General features: G+C 49.9%; 1 protein-coding gene across 1 annotated transcript in view; it reads right to left on the bottom strand.

Moving 5' to 3' along the window:
* Window positions 1-18,987, bottom strand: part of LOC123595664 (small G protein signaling modulator 1-like) — a gene marked incomplete at its 3' end in the record, with an annotated part of 72,322 nt that overhangs the window by 15,445 nt on the left and 37,890 nt on the right. The window contains exons 6-12 of the mRNA XM_045473346.1: window positions 16,912-16,979; window positions 16,486-16,631; window positions 16,221-16,352; window positions 11,296-11,420; window positions 5,911-5,978; window positions 4,546-4,709; window positions 4,002-4,134 (exon numbers count right to left, since the gene is read on the bottom strand). Of these exons, the coding sequence (XP_045329302.1) occupies window positions 4,002-4,134; window positions 4,546-4,709; window positions 5,911-5,978; window positions 11,296-11,420; window positions 16,221-16,352; window positions 16,486-16,631; window positions 16,912-16,979 (836 nt within the window). The remainder of the gene's footprint in view (window positions 1-4,001; window positions 4,135-4,545; window positions 4,710-5,910; window positions 5,979-11,295; window positions 11,421-16,220; window positions 16,353-16,485; window positions 16,632-16,911; window positions 16,980-18,987) is intronic.

Genomic DNA, 18,987 nt, shown 5'->3' with positions numbered 1-18,987 from the left:
GTCCCCCTCTCTTTCCGCCAACAACAGCTATCACCTACTGAGTGCAAGTACTACCACTATCCCCTTTTGCAGATTCGGGAACTGAGTCACGGAGCATGGAAGCAGCATGCCCAAGACCATCCAGCTAGCAAACGGTGGGGCTGGGATTCCAACCCAGGGTGTCAGACCCCGAGGTCCTACTGAATACTCTCTCAACCGACATTCCCCCGACACCACCCTTGCTCTAGACCAGCAGCTGTCCACTGGGGCAATTTTGGCACCTTGACGCCATCTGGCGATGTCTGGAGACATTTTGGGTTGTCACGACCTGGGAATTTGCTAGATGCTGCTGGCATCTATCTAGTGGGTAGACGACAGGGATAATGCACCAGACCCCCCACCTCCACCCCACCAAATACACAATTATTCAGCCCAAAATATCAACAGTGCCGAGGCTGAGAAACCCTGCCCTAGACCAGCTCTGTTCAACAGGAATCCAACCTAAGACACATGCTTACTTCAGAAGTTTCTAGAAGCTGCACTAAAGGGGGGGGGGGGGACCAGATGAAATCAATTTCAACAATAACTTCTGTTTAACTCAGTATATCTGTAATGTTACCATTTTAACGTGCAATCGATATAAAATTACTGAGGAGATATTTTATATTTCTGTTGGTTGTTGTAAGTCTTCAGAATGCAGTGTGTATTTGACACTTAAGGCACAGCTCCATCCGAACTAGACGCATTTCAAGCGCTCGGGAGGCATGCGTGGCTCACGCCTGCCATCACAGACGGCATAGACAGTCTCAGCAACACAGGAGAATGGAAAGGCCCTCTTCTGACTCCGAAACGGGCTCAATGTTTCAGAACTGGTCTCTGCCTCCTCTGTGCACAAGGACCACGAGACGGAGGCAAGAAGACACTGAAAGGGGCTTTAGAACCATCTATGGCCACATCATCCTGCCCACAGGGCAAAACTCTTCTCCCTTATTATTGAAGGCAGGCATCTGCAAACTTTTTCTATAGAGGGCCAGACATGTAAATATTTTTGGCATTGTGGGCCTACAGTCTTGGTTACAATGATCTCACTCTGCTGCTGTGGTGTGAAAGCAGCCATGGACACGCTGTCTGTGAATGCGTGTGACCGTGTTCCGATAAAACTTTATTTACAAAAACAGGCAGTGGGCCGAATTTGGACCACAGGAAGGAGTCTGCCCATTTCTGATTTAGGCACTTCTTCAGAAGGGACTTCATTGTCCTCAAAGGTGAAAACCATAGCTCTGGGGCTCAGGCCCCTGAGAAAATCAACCAAGCAGGGGGCACCATTTCCACGTGGGCTGAATCTGACTGAGCTTGGGCATGAAGGGGGTGAAACCACAGTGTCAACCGATCCTGGTCAAAAACAATCTGCATGGAGTGGTTGTGAGAGGTACAAGCTCTGGAGCCAGGACACCTGGGTTCAAATCCCAACCACGCCGAGGATTAGTTGTGTGGCTCTGGACCAGTTTCTTAACCTTTCTGTGCTTCAGCTTCCTCTTCTGAAAAGCAGGCGATGGTGAAGACAGTGGCATCTGCCTAGGAGGGCCGTGGTGAGGATTAGCATTGCGTTAGGTGCCTGATACATCATCACACTGACTCCTCAGAATATGACCCTGGGTGGGGAGGGTCTGTAGAATGTCTCCCCATTCTACAGACAAGGAAATGAGGCCTGGAGAGGGCAAGTCACTTGGCCATGCTGCAGTGGCAGAGAGGTGAATGAAGTGATGTGTGCTTTACTCAGCCAAGGGCCCTTTTGCTCCCAGATGACACTCAGCAACGTCTGGGGACATTTCCGGTTGTCGCAGCTTGGTGGTGGGGGAGGGGGCAGATTTGCTGCTTGGCCGTTAGTAGCGGGAGACCAGGGATGGCACTCAACATCCTACAAGGCACATGACACCCCCCCCCAAGAATTATTCCATCTACAACATCGGCAGCGCTATGAGTGAGAAGCTTTGATCTAAATAAACTGAGTTCACTGGGGTTTCCTCACAGGCAGATGAGAATTCAAGTGCCGGGAGTCTATCTGGGAGATGTTTCCAAGAAGCATGGGTAGGCGAAGTGACACGAGAAGGCAGAGCAAAGGGCTGGTTACTGCTCAGGTTACCACTATGGGCAACTGGTGCTTGATCTCCTGGGGGGGAGGGGGCGCTCTGGGAGACATGCAGACACGCATGTCAGAGCTTTCTTACCGGGGTGGGGGGGTGAAGGAGCCGGGGCGTTTATACACTAATTCCTGCCAGTCGTTGGCTGAAGGCTGCTCCAGGGAGGATCCTGGTTCCTGGACACCTCTAGCCCACCCCCACCCACAGGCAGAAGGGACCCTCAGGCAGAGAGACACTAGGATGGGAGTCGACAGGAGAGCCCTCAAGGAGGGGTGTGGGTGGGCACTGCCAGCGTCTGTTCTGCTGGCACACGGAGAGCCCCAACACGCTAACATGGACACTTCCCAAGCAAGTAAGACCTCCGGCACCCAGCCTGGCTCCCAGCAGAGCCTACAAACTATATGTTGGATGAGCCTCTCTGGGGAGCAGAGACAGGGCTTCCCGGGAAGGCAGACAGGGGGCATCTGGCCCCTCTGATCATTCGGCTCTTGGGGGTGCTGTATGAGCCTGGTACCGCTGACAGGCTGGGACGGCTCCAGACCCCGAACCGGGGTAGGAACGGATGTAGTAATGAACACTTCAGGACACTCTCAGGCTCCTAGTGATGCAGAAACACGAGGCTTTGGTCCTAACTGACCATGAAGGAATGAATATATGGGTGAAGATGAGAAACCAACCTGAGCAATATAAGACCTTACCACCAAGCCTGCCCCACATCCCCAGACCCCATTGAGTGGTGGACGAAAGCCAGAGCGTGAAGCGACCTGGCACGATAGCAAAGGTAGGCTCAGAGCCATTATCCATCAAGTGGAACAACAGGACCACCAAGGGTAAAATAAAACGGGGTTGACAGAAAGCACTACAGCTTAATACTGAGTTGCTGAAACAAGACATCCACATGGTGCTTAATAAATGCTGGGACTCTGGGGCACCTCGGTGGCTCAGTCGGTTGAGCATCCGACTCTTGGTTTCAGCTCAGGTGGTGATTTCACGGTTCTTGAGTTCGAGCCTTGCATCAGGCTCTGCACTGAGAGCTCAGAGCCTGGTTGGGATTCTCTCTCTCCCTCTCTGCCCTTCCCCAGCTCCCTCTCTCTCCCTCTCTCTCTCTCTGTCAATAAATAAATAAATATTAAAATTTTAATAAAATAAAATAAAATAAAAGCCAGGCCTCTGAGAACTTTCCAAATATCAGTTCATTTGATCCAAATAACACCTCCGTGGTAAAGACGACCTTAATGGTAACAGTCTCTACGAACCAAGCATCTATGTCACGGCAGTCACTGTCCCAAGTGGCAGACATATATTAGCGTCTCGTGTGCCAGGGCCTGGTGCTTTGCTTCCCGCCTTTGCTGTTTTTGACCATCATGTATTGAAGCCCTACTGTGTGTGAGACTTGATTCCAGGGACTTTACATTGATCACCTCATTATCTCACTGAATCCTGACAACAGTAGAGTGAAATAAAATACCAACAACCACATTACAGCAGCTAGCATGGACGTGTTCTGTGCCAAGGGCCTTCTCTAACTTAGTCCCCACAAGGGCCCGATGATGCAGGTGCTATGTTAACGTCCCCATCTTACAGATAAGGAGACCAAGGCACAGAAGGGTGAAGTGACTTGCCCCAATTCAACCAGGATTCCAGAGCCCACTCACTACCTCGTGGTAATTCCTGCTCCAGGTTCACCTTTATTAAGCTCAGTAGTGCGTGGTTCTCACTGGGGGGAAACCAAGATACTAACTTCCTGGTTTCAAGTCCCTGCCCGCCCCCCCACTGGCCCCAGAACCCAGACCACCTGTCCACAAGCCCCAAACACCTGGAGTTATTTTCACGTTCAGCTAACAGGTTAGATCTCGGGGGCCCAGAGACTGGGAAGCTTACCGAATTCAGACTGCATGCCGGGATAGATGATCCTGAACACGTAATCTGTGGCCTCGTCATCTTCCTTGTCCGAAGACGTGGACTCGGCAGAACCCTGAGGGCTTCGCTTGCGCAATTTGGGAAATACTTTGCCCTGAAAGCACAATCCCAATGCATAGCCCTTGGGATACATCTGTCCCCACAGTCTGTGCACGGCCTGAGGGTCTCAGTGGGGTGTGCATGAGCCCACAAAGCCAGGTAAGGAGTCATGGGCAAGAACGACCACCCTGGGGTGCCTGGGTGGCTCAGTCAGTTGACCATCTGACTTTGGCTCAGGTCATGATCTTGCAGTTGGTGAGTCTGAGACCCACATCAGGCTTGCTGCTGTCCGTGCAGGGCCCGCTTTGGATCTTCTGTCCCCCTCTCTCTCTGTCCCTCCTTTGCTTACACTCTCTCAAAAATAAATAAAACGTTAAAAAAATTAAAAAAAAAAAAAGAATGACCACTCCCCACGGCTGACCCCCGCCCCCATCCCAGCCTCCCTGGGGCCCCCACGGTCACTCACCTTCCCCCGCTGAGACCAGAGTGGAGGGTCCAGCTGCCCGTGAGGGAGCAGCCCATTTTCCAGGCACGAGAGGAACTGCAGGAGGTGCCCCCCCTTGGGGAAGCGGAACGGCGGCCTCTGGATCCCGTCCTGGCTGACCAACACCACTGTCCCACCGCTGTCCACTGCCACCGCGACCCAGCCAGAGGAGACCCGGCAGAAAGTCACTATGGGGCATGGGATGGGGGTCCTCCCGGCAAACACATTGCCCTGGGCATGCCAAGCCAGACCCGTGGACCTGGTCCAAGGCTCTGGGAAAGGCCTGGGCAGAAGGTCAGGGGAAGTTTTTACCTCCCCAGAGCCCCTCCCATCCCACCCGCCACTGCTGCAGACTGGGAACTATGGGATATGGTCCAGGAGAATGTGGTCGCCCCCCCTGAAATCACCCACCAAGGGGAAACACCCCATGTCCCTCAAGTGCCCTCTATGCATCAACCTGACCTATTTTTGTATGGAGGCTTTCAGACCTACCCCTTCTCAGGGCAGTAGTGACTTGCTAGCATGTATTGAGCACTTACTGTATATAAGCACAGCACATGAAAGGCAGTGTGTTATTGGAATACCCAAAATACCCCTAGAAGGTCTATCTATTATTGCCTATTTTACAAATGATGAAACTAAGGCTCAGAGAGCGTACATGACTTGCTCTGGGTCGCACAGTAGAGTCTGGATCTGAACCCAGGTCTGTCTCATTGACTAAGCTTAATGTGGGGCAGCTGGGTGGCTCAGGTGGTTAAGTGTCCGACTTTGGCTCAGGGCATGATCTCATGGTTCATGACTTCGAGCCCTGCATCGGGCTCTGTGCTGACAGCTCAGAGCCTGGAGCCTGCTTTGGATTCTGTGTCTCCTTCTCTCTCTCTGCACCCACCCCTCAAAAAATAAATAAACATTAAAAAGGTTTTAAATAAGATTAATGTGTCATGCCTTGGTAGAGTCCAGATCCCTTGCTTTCTACAACAGGATAGCCCTCTGCTTGTTCTGAGTGTACCTTCTTTGAGCTCCAGGTTTGAGTCCAAACTCTGGAGCTTACAGGCTGTGTGACTTTGTGCCAACCTGTTTAGAGCCCTGCTGGGCACATCACAAGGGCTCCATTAAGTGTCAGCAGCTAACACCGTGGGTTTGATGCTAAGTCCTGAACCTATGTCATTTGATCTTTACAACAATGCCATGACTAGATGCTGTGATGATTCCATTTCACAGATGGGGAAACCGAGTCTCAGAGAGGTGAAATCACTTGTTTGAGGTTGCACAGGTAATGAGGAGGTGGGAGCAGGCAGGGGAGCCAGAAGGAACACCCCCACCCCGTGCTCCCCCAACAGTCCCTACCTTGCTGGTGGCAGTGCAGGTATACAATCTCCTCCAGGCGGATGGTCATAGCATAGTCCCAGTAGACGCTGGAAGGGGAGGGATGGTTAGTTCCACAGGATGCCTGCTCACTTCATCATGGGGAAGGGCCCATGAAGCCAGAAGTCCACACCCTTGCTAACCCTTTTCACTAGGACCCATCTGTCCCCAACATCTGTATTCAAGACTTCCCCAAATCTACCTCGCCTTCTTCTGGTCCCAGTACCCCAATTTTCTGAGGAACACACTTCCCTTGCCCCCATCCATGTGGCTGAGGCTGACTCCACCCACCCTCTATGCCAGGATTCCAGGAATAGCCATGTGATCCAGGCCTGGCCGATCCGCACATTCTACTGTTCCAGCCAAAGTGATTGGTTCAGGGATGGCCCCATGACCCAAGCAGAATGAATGAGACTCAGTTGTTGGATTTATGTTAGAATAAACTGGGAAAAGGATGCTCCTTTCTGCTAGGAGAGTAGGAGCAGAGATGATAAAAGTCTGGAAACATAGGGAACCATGGCAAGAAAAAGCCTGCCTGACGATGGAGTCGACAGTCAGGAAAGCAGAACCAAGAGATGGAGAGTTCAGGCCCCCATCATTTGAGTCCCTGGATCCAGCCATGCCTGAAGCCACTGTCCAGAATGTTTCGGCTCAATGCCCAAGTCCACTTGAGTTTAGTTTTCTGTCACAGGTATCTAAGTATCTTGACTCAGACCCCAACACCAAACCACCATGCATCCGAGGGGTTAGAAGAGCCACTCAACAGCTTTGACCCCATAGGTCCCAGCAGTGTGATGTGAAGGCTTCTATGGGCCTCAGTTTCCTCCTCTGTAAAACGGGGGATGATAATTACCCACCACACAGTGCGGCTGTGACAGTTAAATGGAATCACATATTTGAAGGGCTCAACACAATGCTCATACAGAAAAAAGTACTTGGCTCATGGTCTCTGTGCTTACATACTTTATTCTTTCCATTTTCAGATCAAAGCCTACTGCTGTATTGAAACAGATCACTTTTCCCCTCAGAACACCATGGAGGTGGGGCTCACAGGAACTGGGGCTTTGTGGCAGTCAGGGGAATGCACTGCTTGGGTGTCCTTAAGATCTTGCTGTGGGGACCAGAGCTGACCAACAGCTTCAGAGGCCACCTCTCCAGATCCACCGTCATGTTTGTGCCAAGACCATGCTTCTCTTGGGCAGCTCTCAAGCAGGCCCGGGCACATGGGGGCACCAGCGTAGGCCTATTCCTGCGGGATGGGGGGCTCCTCTGATGGTCAACTTTAGCCCAGGGGCTCCCAGCTGAGCTGGTTGAACATGCTAAGAACTGCAGCATATAAGACTCTCTCTTCCTTCTTTCCCCTCCCCATTCACAGGGGTCAACCAGCTTCTGAATATTCTGCCTGCCTCTTCCTGCTCTTCCCTTTCATCCTTCACAGGTTCCGCTCACGTTAAGTCTCTGCTGCATGTCTAATTCTGTCTGGGTCTGCTTCTTGGAGGACCTGAACCAACACAGGCTTCAAGGTCAAACTTCAAATCCCACTTTACCAATTATACTGACTCAGTCCTTTCTCCTCTCTGGGCCTCAGTTTCCTTAGCTGCAACATGAGGAAGTTGGAACAGAAGCTTCCTAAGGGACCTTCCTGCACTGGTCTATGTGTACCAGAGTCAGCCTCGCCAGGGTCCATGGAGCGAACATCCTTGGAGGGCAGCTGAGTGCACAAACATTTTCAGAGCCTCTGAGCAGCCTCTGCTGAGTCCCTCACGGGCGAGTCTTGGCCAGAAGGTCCTTCCCTGGGCTTCCACATTGTACCCATCATACAGGTTGCGGTTGCCTGTTTTCTCCTGTCTCCCCCAAGAGGTGCTGAACTGGACAGCGCCTGGGTTTTCTTTACTTCTGCAAGATGCTCCGAGAATATTCAGAGTGAATGGTGAATACCCTAGGGTGCCCAGTAGACAAAACAACTTTCCAGCTACCACCACACACCAACAAAGAGGATCTCTGTGGCCACAGTCCCTTTGGATCTGTGTAAACTTAACACCAACAGTCCCATGACTGAGAGGCCTTTCTGGGTTCCAGTCTCCCTGCTAAGGGTATTACATGCATTTTCTCATCGACTCCTTCCTGTACACCTATTCGGAGGTTCCATGACCACATCCCCATTTTACACCGGATGAACAAACTGAGGTTCAGGAAGGCGAAGTTGTCCAAGATCGCTCAACTGGGAAGGAGCAAGAGCTGAGCTTTTAATTTCATTTGACAGGTTTTAACAACTTCCTAGACCAGAACTGCTGGGTCACATGGTAAGGGGTAGGTCAGAAAACACTTCTAAACTAGATTGTCAAGTGGTTGGGCCATCAGCAGGGTATGGGAGTTTCAGCTGTTCCACACAGCAGGGCTGAGATCTGAGCCAAGTCCGGCCTGACTCCAGAGCCCAAATAGCCACTCTTCGGTGATATTTCCTCATGGACATGAGGAAACCTAGCTGGGGAGTTATGACCCTGGTTGTACACGAGGGGGCGCTGGCTGGGACAAGAGAAGAGGTACTGAAGCTCCTCAGACAAGGACCATACCCCTTATCTTTGTTGTCTCTTGGTCCCCAAAGAGATGCCAGAGTCCCTGGGCACCTCCACATCCTATAGGCTAACCACCATGTTTCTGACCCTTAGCTTTTTCTCTCTCACTGGATAGATGGGGGGTTGAGAATCCAAGGCTGGGGAAGTTTCTAGCCCCCTCAGTAGTGACCTGGGAAGTACAGGCTCAGTTGGAAGCAAATATTGATGCGCCTATGCTATGCCTGTTCTCAGAGGAAAAGATAATGATGAAAGATGGAGTCCCACTGATCTGAGCTGGAGGAGGAGTGGGAGGTACTTGGCAATCATTTGGCTCAATGCCTCTCCAAAATATCAACATTAAAAGTTTTCTGCCCAGGGGCACCTGGGTGGCTCAGTCGGTTAAGTGTCCGACTTCCGCTCAAGTCATGATCTCGCGGTTTGTGAGTTCGAGCCCCGCGTCGGGCTCTGTGCTGACAGCTCGGAGCCTGGAGCCTGCTTCAGATTCTGTGTCTCCTTCTCTCTCTGCCCCTCCCCCACTTGTGCTCTGTCTCTCTCTATCAAAAATAAATAAATGTAAAAAAAAATTTTTTTTTTAAATTAAAGAAAAAATAGTTTTCTGCCCAGGGGTGTCTGGGTGGCTCAGCAGGTTAAGCGTCCAACTTCGGCTCAGGTCATGATCTCACTGTTCGTGGGTTCGAGCCCTGCATTGGCTTGGAGCCTGGAGCCTGCTTCAGATTCTGTGTCTCCCTCTCACTCGGCCCCTCCCCCACTTGTGCTCTGTCTCTATCAAAAATAAATAAATGTAAAAAAAAATTTTTTTTAAATTAAAGAAAAAATAGTTTTCTGCCCAGGGGTGCCTGGGTGGCTCAGTAGGTTAAGCGTCCAACTTCGGCTCAGGTCATGATCTCACTGTTCGTGGGTTCGAGCCCTGCATTGGCTTGGAGCCTGGAGCCTGCTTCAGAGTCTGTGTCTCCCTCTCTCTCGGCCCCTCCCCTGTTCACACTCTGTTTCTCAGAAATGAATAAACATTAAAAAAAAAGTTAAAAACAAAGTTGGGGCACCTTGGTGGCTCAGTCAGTTAAACCTCCAACTTCAGCTCAGGTCATGATCTCATGGCTCATGGGTTTGAGCCCTGCATCGGGCTCTGGGCTGACAGCTCAGAGCCTGGAGCCTGCTTTAGATTCTGTATCTCCCTCGCTCTGCCCCTCCCCCTTCACACTCTGTCTCTCTCTGTATCTTAAAAATGAATAAAAGTTTAAAAAAATTAAAAACAAAAAGGTTTCTGCCCACACAATCCTGGGTGTAAGTCCAAACAGCAAACAGGGCCTTTGGGTTGTGCTACTTGACAGAAGACACTTCTGTGTATGGAGAGCCCCTGCAAACCCTTTGAGTTCTGGGAAGATCATGTTGTCCAGGCCTCTCATTTGATAGAAGGGGAGACTGAAGCCCAGAGACAGGGAGAGACAGACACACCCCAAATCTTCCAGCAGGATGAGAAACAAGCAAGCACTTGGGCCTAAAACGTACACTTATCCATACACCTGTTTTATTGTGGTCTCCTTCAGTGTAAGGTAAATACAGTGAAGCTCCGAGAGGGTAAAGATTTTCCTCTCCTTCTGTTCATCTGCTATGTTTCTTGTATCTAGCACAGTGCCTGGAATGTAGCAGGTGCTCTGTTCAGATCTGATGACTGAATCCGGTAACTTCCCTGCTTTGCTTCACAGAGATTATCTAAGCACCTACTTTGTACTAGGATCTGTGGCAGTTGCCGAAGAGAAGACATGAGTAAGACAAGTGCCTTGCCTTCACGGAACTGAGGTCTAGAAGCAACAGCTGATACACAAATAGGCACAGATTTATTACGTGTCTGCAATTCTATAAATGCTTTAAAGGAGGTTCAGGGTTCCGTGTGATCCAGATTCAGCTGGGAGGGGTTGCGGAAGGCCTGAGGTTTAAAACTAGTCCATTGAAATAATGCCCCAGGCCAAGGGCATCTCCTGGGCCCCATGCTGTTCTTTGGTGAGGGCTTCTTGATCAGAAACTCTGGAGTCTAGCTAGAGCTGAATTATACGGCTCAGCCTAGAACCAACTCTACCTCCCACTGACCGTCTCTGAAGACAGATGGCCACCTCTGCACAGGAAGTGGCTTAGAGAATGGTATTAATCACACCCAGGCCTCGTGTTACTCACACTGAAGCTTAACATGAAACAGAACACAAGAACAGTGTTCTGGTTATGTTCCTTGAAAGGAGCCCTTATTTTATATAAAGCTGCCAAGACTCCTCAAGCTGAAATAATCAGGTTGAGTCTTCCCTTTGTTTGGGCTCCTCCTAGGGCCATCCCTAATTGTGCGGGAACACACACGATTGTAGCAGGGGACCCTTGGTTTCCATGTGTCTTCGGCGTGTGACTCCAAAGCCTTTGCTGAGTCTTGAAAATCCCAGGGTCACAGGAGACAACCCTGGACCAGATGCCCACCAACCAACACCTCCAGCTTTCCTCCTTTACGGAGTGATGGGAAGGACGGCAGCAGATGGGGAATATTTGCCATTTGCAGGCTCCCAAGCTCTTAGTTAAGATTTCTCCCTCTGGGTGGTGTTTGACCAGGGCCTGCCTAATTCCCGTATTAGATTCTAAGATTCTTCTAGTTGGTCTCCAGATCCTCCTAATGAGTTACCCATAAGGCCACAGCTGCAGGGGGGCTGGTCCAAGTGGCCGCAACAACCAGACAGAACAGCGGGGCGGGGCAGGACACAAAGGACAGAGCACACACTTCCCTGTGCCAAAGGGGGAGAAGGACCCGGCGCCCTACCTCTTCTCATAGTCCAGGTCCCCCATCGACCCGTTCATCAGCTGGTTAGGCGTCCATTTCAAGGTCATGACGTCAGCTGTCTGGTGTAGAGACAGGTACCCTGGAACGGCCTCCATATCATCCCTCTGCAGAGAGAGGAGGGCATAGGCTTGGTCAAAGTGCCAGAGTCACAGTGGTCATAGGCCCTGGGCCGTCTGACTCAAGGAGGCATAACCAGATGCAAGGGGTTGGGTCATGCCCTCCAAGGCTATGACCATTTGGAAGATCCTGTACCTCCTTCCAGGGGGCCATGCTAAGTAAAGCAGTCTGCAGCCAACCACCCAGGATGGGTTCTAGAGATGCACCTCTGAGAGCTGCCCCCCTGCACTTTCACACTCCCACCCACCCCCCAACCAAGGTCCAGGAAGCCCTGCTGCAAGGGCAGAGCCGGGGACTCTTTAGAATCAGGAAGGGGCTCTATCCCTCTTTAATACCACGCTCTCCTTTTTAAACAATGTTTTAGGGGTGCTTGGGTGGCTCAGTCGGTTGGGCGTTGGACTTCGGTTCAGTTCGTGATCTCACAGTCCATGAGTTCGAGCCCCGCGTCAGGCTCTGTGCCGACAGCTCGGAGCCTGGAGCCTGCTTCAGATTCTGTGTCTCCCTCTCTCTCTGCCCCTGCCCCCGCTTGCACTCTGCCTCTCAAGATAAAATAAAGACATAAAAAATTAAAATAAATAAATAAATGTCTTATTTATTTATTGTGTGTGAGAGAGAGAGAGGGAAGAAGGGTAGAAGGAGAGGGAGAGAGAGAAACCCCGGCAGGCTCCGTGCTGCCAGCGCAGAGCCCAACGCAGGGCTTGAGCTCACAAACCATGAGATCATGACCTGAGCTGGAATCAAGTCAGATGCTCACCTGACGGAGCCACCCAAGCGTCCCAACACCACGCTCTCCTTGACAGGAGTCATTTATCTGGCATCATTTTGGCCAGTCTTAAGGGAGAACAAGAGGGCAGCCGAGTTCTATGCCCCAACCACAGACGTTATCCTGAATCTCCTCCTCCAAACACCCACACCATACTCACTGCCCAGCAGCCTGACCCTCTGTGTTCCCCACGAGCCTGCAGAACTTCTCAGCAGCTCCCTCTGCTTTATCCCAGGTGGGGTGTGGCGGAGGGGGGGGTCTCTCCAAGCCTCACAAATAAAGGACGCAAATTCACCTCAACGACATGTGGAGATGGACAGCCAACATTTACCGAGCACCTAGCATGTGTCAGCTTTACCCACACTGTCTTAAGTTAGCCACTCATGCCTGCAGCCCCATGACGGAGCACTGCTGCCCCGGGTCATGAACGTTTTCCATGTTTTCCTGTACCTGAAGTGTGGATGTATCTTACAGCAGGTGGCATCTCACCATCGTGACACAGTGGTCATTGCCTGACCTCCTGCAAACTCGGTCCTAGTTGTTCCTATGTTGTTACTTCACATGCGGAGAACAGGTGCTGTTTTAAACGTCTTCAGAAAAATTAGACGGTGAGTCATCTTCGACTTCAAAAGTTTTTGTGTATGCAGAAACACGGGCAGCAGAGCAGTAGAGCACTGATTGGATATTGGCAGAGGAGACACATTCACCACTACAGCCATGCCCACAATTCCAGATGGCCTTGCAGAGCAACAACCAAGGACGTGCACTTGTGAGAAACGCTGGGCCTCCTACACTCCTGATCAGAGGCCAGCAAGCTTTTTGTATAAAGGGTCAGACGGGGAGTAATTTTGGTTCTGTGAGACATACAGACTCAGGTGCGACCACTCAACTCTGCCGTTACAGCGTGAAAGCAGCCATACACGATAGGTAATGGGCACGGCTCTGTTACAATAAAACTTTATTTGCAAAAACAGGTGGAGCACTGCATTGGGCCCATGGGTTTATAGTGTGTTGACCCCTTCTTTGGATGGAACAGTAAACAGTATTTGGGGGTGCTTGGGTGGCTCAGTCCAGTTAAGTGTCTGACTCTTGATTTCGGCTCAGGTCACGATCCCAGGGTCATGGGATCAAGCTGCACATCGGGCTCTGTGCTAGGCACGGAGCCTCCTTGGGATTCTCTCTCCCTCTCTCTCTCTCTCTCTCTCTCTCTCTCTGTGTGTGCAAGTGCACATGCTCTCTCTCTCTCTCACAAAGAAAAAAAAAGAAAACAGTATTTACTAGAAAAATACAAGCAGTGATGACTCTAAGTCAAAAACTGATATAGAAAATTAAACCCTGAAATGTGAAGAAATTTTAGGACTGTCTTAACTAATGAATGTCAGTTATAAGTTCCCTTACGCATAGTTAAAAAAGCAATGTATGATTAAAAAAAAACCCTTTTACTTTTTTTTTTAAGTTTATTTATTTACTTCGAGAGAGAGAGAGTGAGCTGGGAGGGGGCAGAGAGAGAGAGGGAGAGACAGAATCCCAAGCAGGCTCCACACTGCCAGCCTAGAGCCTGATGCAGGGCTCGATCCCACAGACCACAAGATCATGACCTGAGCCAAAATCCAAGTTGGACACTCAACCACCTGAGTCACCCAGGCACCCCTAAAAAACAAAAACAAAACTCCTTTTATCCAAATCAAAGAGCTCAAAGAACTCTTTCAAAAAGTGTCAAATAAAATTTCCAAGTAATGAGAAAACATCTTCTAGAACTTAGTATCGTTTTTTTACTTCCTGATGGTTATGTTTAAAAATGGAGCATCTTAAATCCATAGCTTCTTAGATCTGAGGAGGTAGGATCTTGTACCCATTGTGATGTGGACATTAAGGCTCACAGGGAGAAGTGACTCGCTCAGGGTCACCCCGTGATCACAACTGCGACCACAGAGCTAGAGCGACTGGCAGCTTCCTCTGCTTCCTCCCAGCTGAGCCCAAACACCACACTGATCCACACAGTTTCAGGAAGGGAAAGGCAGAGGGGTATCTACTCCATGAGGGTAGGGGTTTCGTGTGCCTGGCTCACCACCCATCTCTGGGGCTTGCACCAGCCAGGCCTAGAGGTGATTGATAAATGATTCAACTCCCACATCAGGCAGCCTGAATTCAAAGCATTACTCCCCCCTGTGCACATCTCAGCGTTATCATCTTGGATGACACTACTTGCATCAAATAGTTGCTGGGAGCTTTAAATGAATTAATATAGTTAAAAGCACTTATCATGGTGCTTGACACAAAGAAAGCACTCCATAAATATCAACTGTGAAGGGGGCGCCGGGGTGGTTCAGTTGGTTGAGCGTCTGACTTCAGCTCAGGTTGAGATCTCACAACTCGTGAGTTCGACTCCGCATTGGGCTCTCTGCTGTCAGGGTGAAGCTCACTTTGGATCCTTCGTCCCCCTCTTTCTGCCCCTCCCCCATGCATGTTCTCTCTCAAAAATAAACATTTAAAAAATATCTCAACCATGAAGATATTTATCCTGATATCCCAAGCATCCAGCACAAGGAAAGCTCAGTATAAATACTTGCTGAATGAGTGAGTGATAACAAAAGAGAATGGATGGATGGACAGCTAGGTGGACAGGTGGGTGGAGAGATGGACTGGAAAATAAATGGGTAATTAAATAGATGGATGGACAAATGGATGGATGCAGGTAAAGATGGGTGGATGGATGGATGGGTAGGTGGAAGTAAATATGGGTAGGAAGATGGATGGATGGGTGGATGGATGCGTGGATGGATGTAAAGATGAGTGGATGGATGGATGGATGATGTAAAAAAGGATGGATGAATGGATGGGTGGGTGGATGGAAGTAAATATGGGTAGGAAGATGGATGGATGGCTGGCTGGGTAGATGGATGGATGGATGGATGGGTGGATGGATAAATGGATGGATGGGTAGATGGATGGATGGAAGTAAACATGGGTAGTAAGATGGATGGATGGGTAGATGGATGGATGGATGGATGGGTAGATGGATGGATGGAAGTAAACACGGGTAGGAAGATGGATGGATGGGTGGGTGCATGGATGGATGGATGGATGGGTGGATGGATGGATGGATGGATGGATGGGTGGATGGATAGATGGATGGATGGGTAGTTGGATGGATGGAAGTAAATATGGGTAGGAAGATGGATGGATGGATGGATGGATGGATGGCTGGGTGGATGGATGGATGGCTGGAAGTAAACATGGGTAGGAAGATGGGTGGATGGATAAATGGATGGATGGGTAGATGGATGGATATAAAGATGGATGGATGGATGGATGGATGGATGGATGAAAACATGGGTAGGAAGATGGATGGATGGACGAGTGGATGGATGGATGGATGGATGGGTGGATGGATAGATGGATGGGTAGTTGGATGGATGGAAGTAAATATGGGTAGGAAGATGGATGGATGGGTGGGTGCATGGATGGATGGGTGGATGGATGGATAGAAGTAAAGACAGGTATGTGGGTGAATGGATGGATGGATGGATGGATGGAAGTAAACATGGGTAGGAAGATGGATGGATGGGTGGGTGGATTGATGGATGGATGGGTAGATGGATAGATGGGTAGTTAGATGGATGGAAGTAAACATGGGTAGGAAGATGGATGGATGGGTGGGTGGATGGATGGATGGGTGGATGGATGGATGGATGGATGGATGGATGGATGGATGGGTGGGTGGATATAAAGATGGATGGATGGATGGATGGATGAATGGATGGATGAAAACCTGGGTAGGAAGATGGATGGATAGGTGGCTGGACAGATGGATGGATGGGTAGAAGTAAAGACAGGTAGGTAGGTGAATGGATGGATGGATGGATAGAAGCAAATGTTGTCATATGGATGAATGGATGGAGAGATGGAGATGTGAATAGATGGATGGATGAATGGATGAGCAGCCTGGAACCAGAGGGAACGCCTCCTGTATAACCGGAAGCCAGACCCCCTGTGGAAGATCTGGGTCCCAGATATCTCTCACCGGCTGAACCAGAACGTTGTTCTTGCCATAGAGGAGTGTGGCCCGGGAGTTCTGGTGCAGGGACTCAACATAGTCACGGGCAGAAAGGGATGGTCGGTCGTCCATGCTGCCACTTGAATGTCTCTTCTGGATCTGGCAGGGTGAGGGGAGGTGGAGGGTGAGGCCTGCGGTGACCCTCAATGTCCCACTCCATTCTCCACCTCCACACCAAGTCTGGCACTCAGCCCAACTCCCTCCCAGGGCCCCAGAGTCCACCCCTACTCACACAGAGGGCTGGACGCTTGGTGGGTGAGTCCTGCCGCAGGTGCGAGCTGTGGATGCGGTGCCTCTGGACAAGCTCGTCGGCCGAGGGGTCAGTCCAGAAGTGATCGGCAGTCTTCATCTTGGTGTACTCCAGGGCACAGGGCCCCACTGTGGAGCATACGGGGACTGGGAATCCATAGCCCTGAAAGTCTACCCTCCTGTCTACCCCCAGATGGGCCACCACCTTCACTGCCTCTCCCCTCCAGCCAGTGAGTATGCCCCAGGGTCCTGCTAAGGAGAGTCCAGCACAAGACCCTGAGAGCAAGAGCCAGGGAACAGGTAAGTTTTGATGGAGAAGGCTAGAGGGAAACGAGAGAGGCCCTTAGGAGGTGCACTAGTGAGCCAACATCAGAGATCCAGATGAAGCTCAGAGCCCTGGACCACTTACCCAACAAAGACGCAAGGATGGGGCCATCCACCGGGTCCATCAGGAGGGCTTCCTTCTCATAGTATTTACTAGTAAGAGAAAAGGACAGGCAGGTCTGGATGGTAACCAGCAGAGGGCGCACAATTGACACTGACCTGATGCTTAAGAACAGACTGAGTTCAGCCTCCCTCTTGTTACCCAGTTAACGCTGTAAGCCTCAAATGTCCCATCTGTAAAATGGGGGTAATAAAAACATATATCCTAGGGCCATCAGAAGGACTTTAGAGGGGGCACCTGCATGGTTCAGTTAAGTGTCTGACTCTTGATCTCAGCTCAGGTCTTGATCTTAGGGTCGTGAGTTCAAGCCTCACGTTGAGCTCCACGCTGGGTGTGAAGCTTACTTACATTAAAAAAAAAAAAGGGGACTTTTGAAAGAGACAACAGATGTGGGTACTTAGTACCATGCTTGGCACGTAACTGCTTAATACATGGCTGTGATACAGCCTTAATGAGAGTAACGGGAATAGTAATTAGAAGGCTGCTTCTGGCTGCTTCTAGCAGCTTCTATCACATCTTCCATTTCAGGCGCCAAGTGGCTTGGGAGCTCAGATGATGTCAGCTCTTCTAATATTATTGAGGCAATAAAAGGCTTTTTAGCTGTGGTGTGTACGGAAAAGCTATATTAACAGGACTTCCTGCGCGGATAACTATGTGGATGACGCGGGCCTGACGTGCTCGCAAGCGCCCCCTGGCTTCTGGCTCTTCAAAATAACTTGTCATATGGGCAAGACAATGTTTGTGCTGAGTGTTTATGGGTTTTGCTTCTTTGTTTGAGTTGTTGTGTAGTGCCTCCTAATTCTCTGCAAACTCCTGCAAGCTAGGAACCGAATTTTAGAGTTGGAAAGGACCTTGTTCTACCTTCCCAAGGGATGTCAGGCTCAGAGAGGGTAAGTGACTTCTTGGAGGCCACACAGCAGGTGGATGCAAGCTATACCCAGCCGGCTTGGGTGTTCCCATCCTACAGCAGGGGTCTAAGAACACAGGATCTGCAGCGAGGCAGACTGAGTGGGAGCCCAGGTCGGCCACTCCCACTCTCACTGTGTGTCCCTGGGCATGTGACGACTACCCTCTCTGAGCTTTAGTGTCCTCAGCTATAAAATGACAAGAATGACAGAACTCACCTGCCCAGGCTGTTGGGAGGATTAAATATTGACCTGCTTTTACAGCAACAGCACAGACTCTGACACCAGGGAGTTCTTGCTAAGGGGTGGCAACATCACTGTAATTTGACCCCAGAGGAATCTTCTATCCACCAGGATATTGGCTGAAGCCGAACGGACATGCTCTGTGCATTCTCAGCAGCAAGTGTATCCATTTTGGTGTCAGATCTGAAGGTAAAACTTCAAGACACTTTCCACTCTGCCACTCAGTCTCTATGCTGAAAACCAGCACCGTTGCATGATCATAAACCTTGGAAAGAGTACCTTAAAAACTAGCAGGTGGGACTGGGGGCAAGATGTGACCATCGAGGGCAGCTTGAGGGAGCTTCTTTGGGGTGGTAGGTTTCACTGGAACAGTTCTGTGTCGTGACTGTGGTGGTGTTGGTTACACAGAATTATAGACTGTATTTATACTATGAGTATAATACATATACGTATGTAATTTTTATTAAAGTGTTAAATAATACATTTAATTAAATAATACATATATGTATTTATACTGAATTTAACTATGCCAAAATTCCATAGAACTAGACAGAAAAAAATGAGTGTACGTAAAGACTAGTGAAATCCAAATAAAGCATGTAGTTTAGTTAACAGTATTGTACCAACGTCAATTTCCTGTTTTGGTATTTGTACTATGGTTATGTAGGATGTGATCACTGAGGGCAGGCGAGAACTCTTTGCGCTAATGTTACAACTTCTATGCGAATCAAAAAAATAAAAAGTTTAGACAAAAAAAAATAAAGAGATAGTTTGGCATTGCTGCTCAAATAAATTACTCATTCCTTCTACCGACTCATTCAGCAGAAAACACAAGGTCATATGCCAAAGGCATTAGCTCCGGAGGCCCGCACCCATGCGAGGGCACGGGGCA

Source organism: Leopardus geoffroyi (assembly GCF_018350155.1).
Source record: "Leopardus geoffroyi isolate Oge1 chromosome D3 unlocalized genomic scaffold, O.geoffroyi_Oge1_pat1.0 chrD3_random_Un_scaffold_40, whole genome shotgun sequence".
Taxonomy (NCBI): domain Eukaryota; kingdom Metazoa; phylum Chordata; class Mammalia; order Carnivora; family Felidae; genus Leopardus; species Leopardus geoffroyi.
Note: the sequence above shows the minus strand (reverse complement) of the source record. Positions and strands in the feature narration are given on the sequence as shown.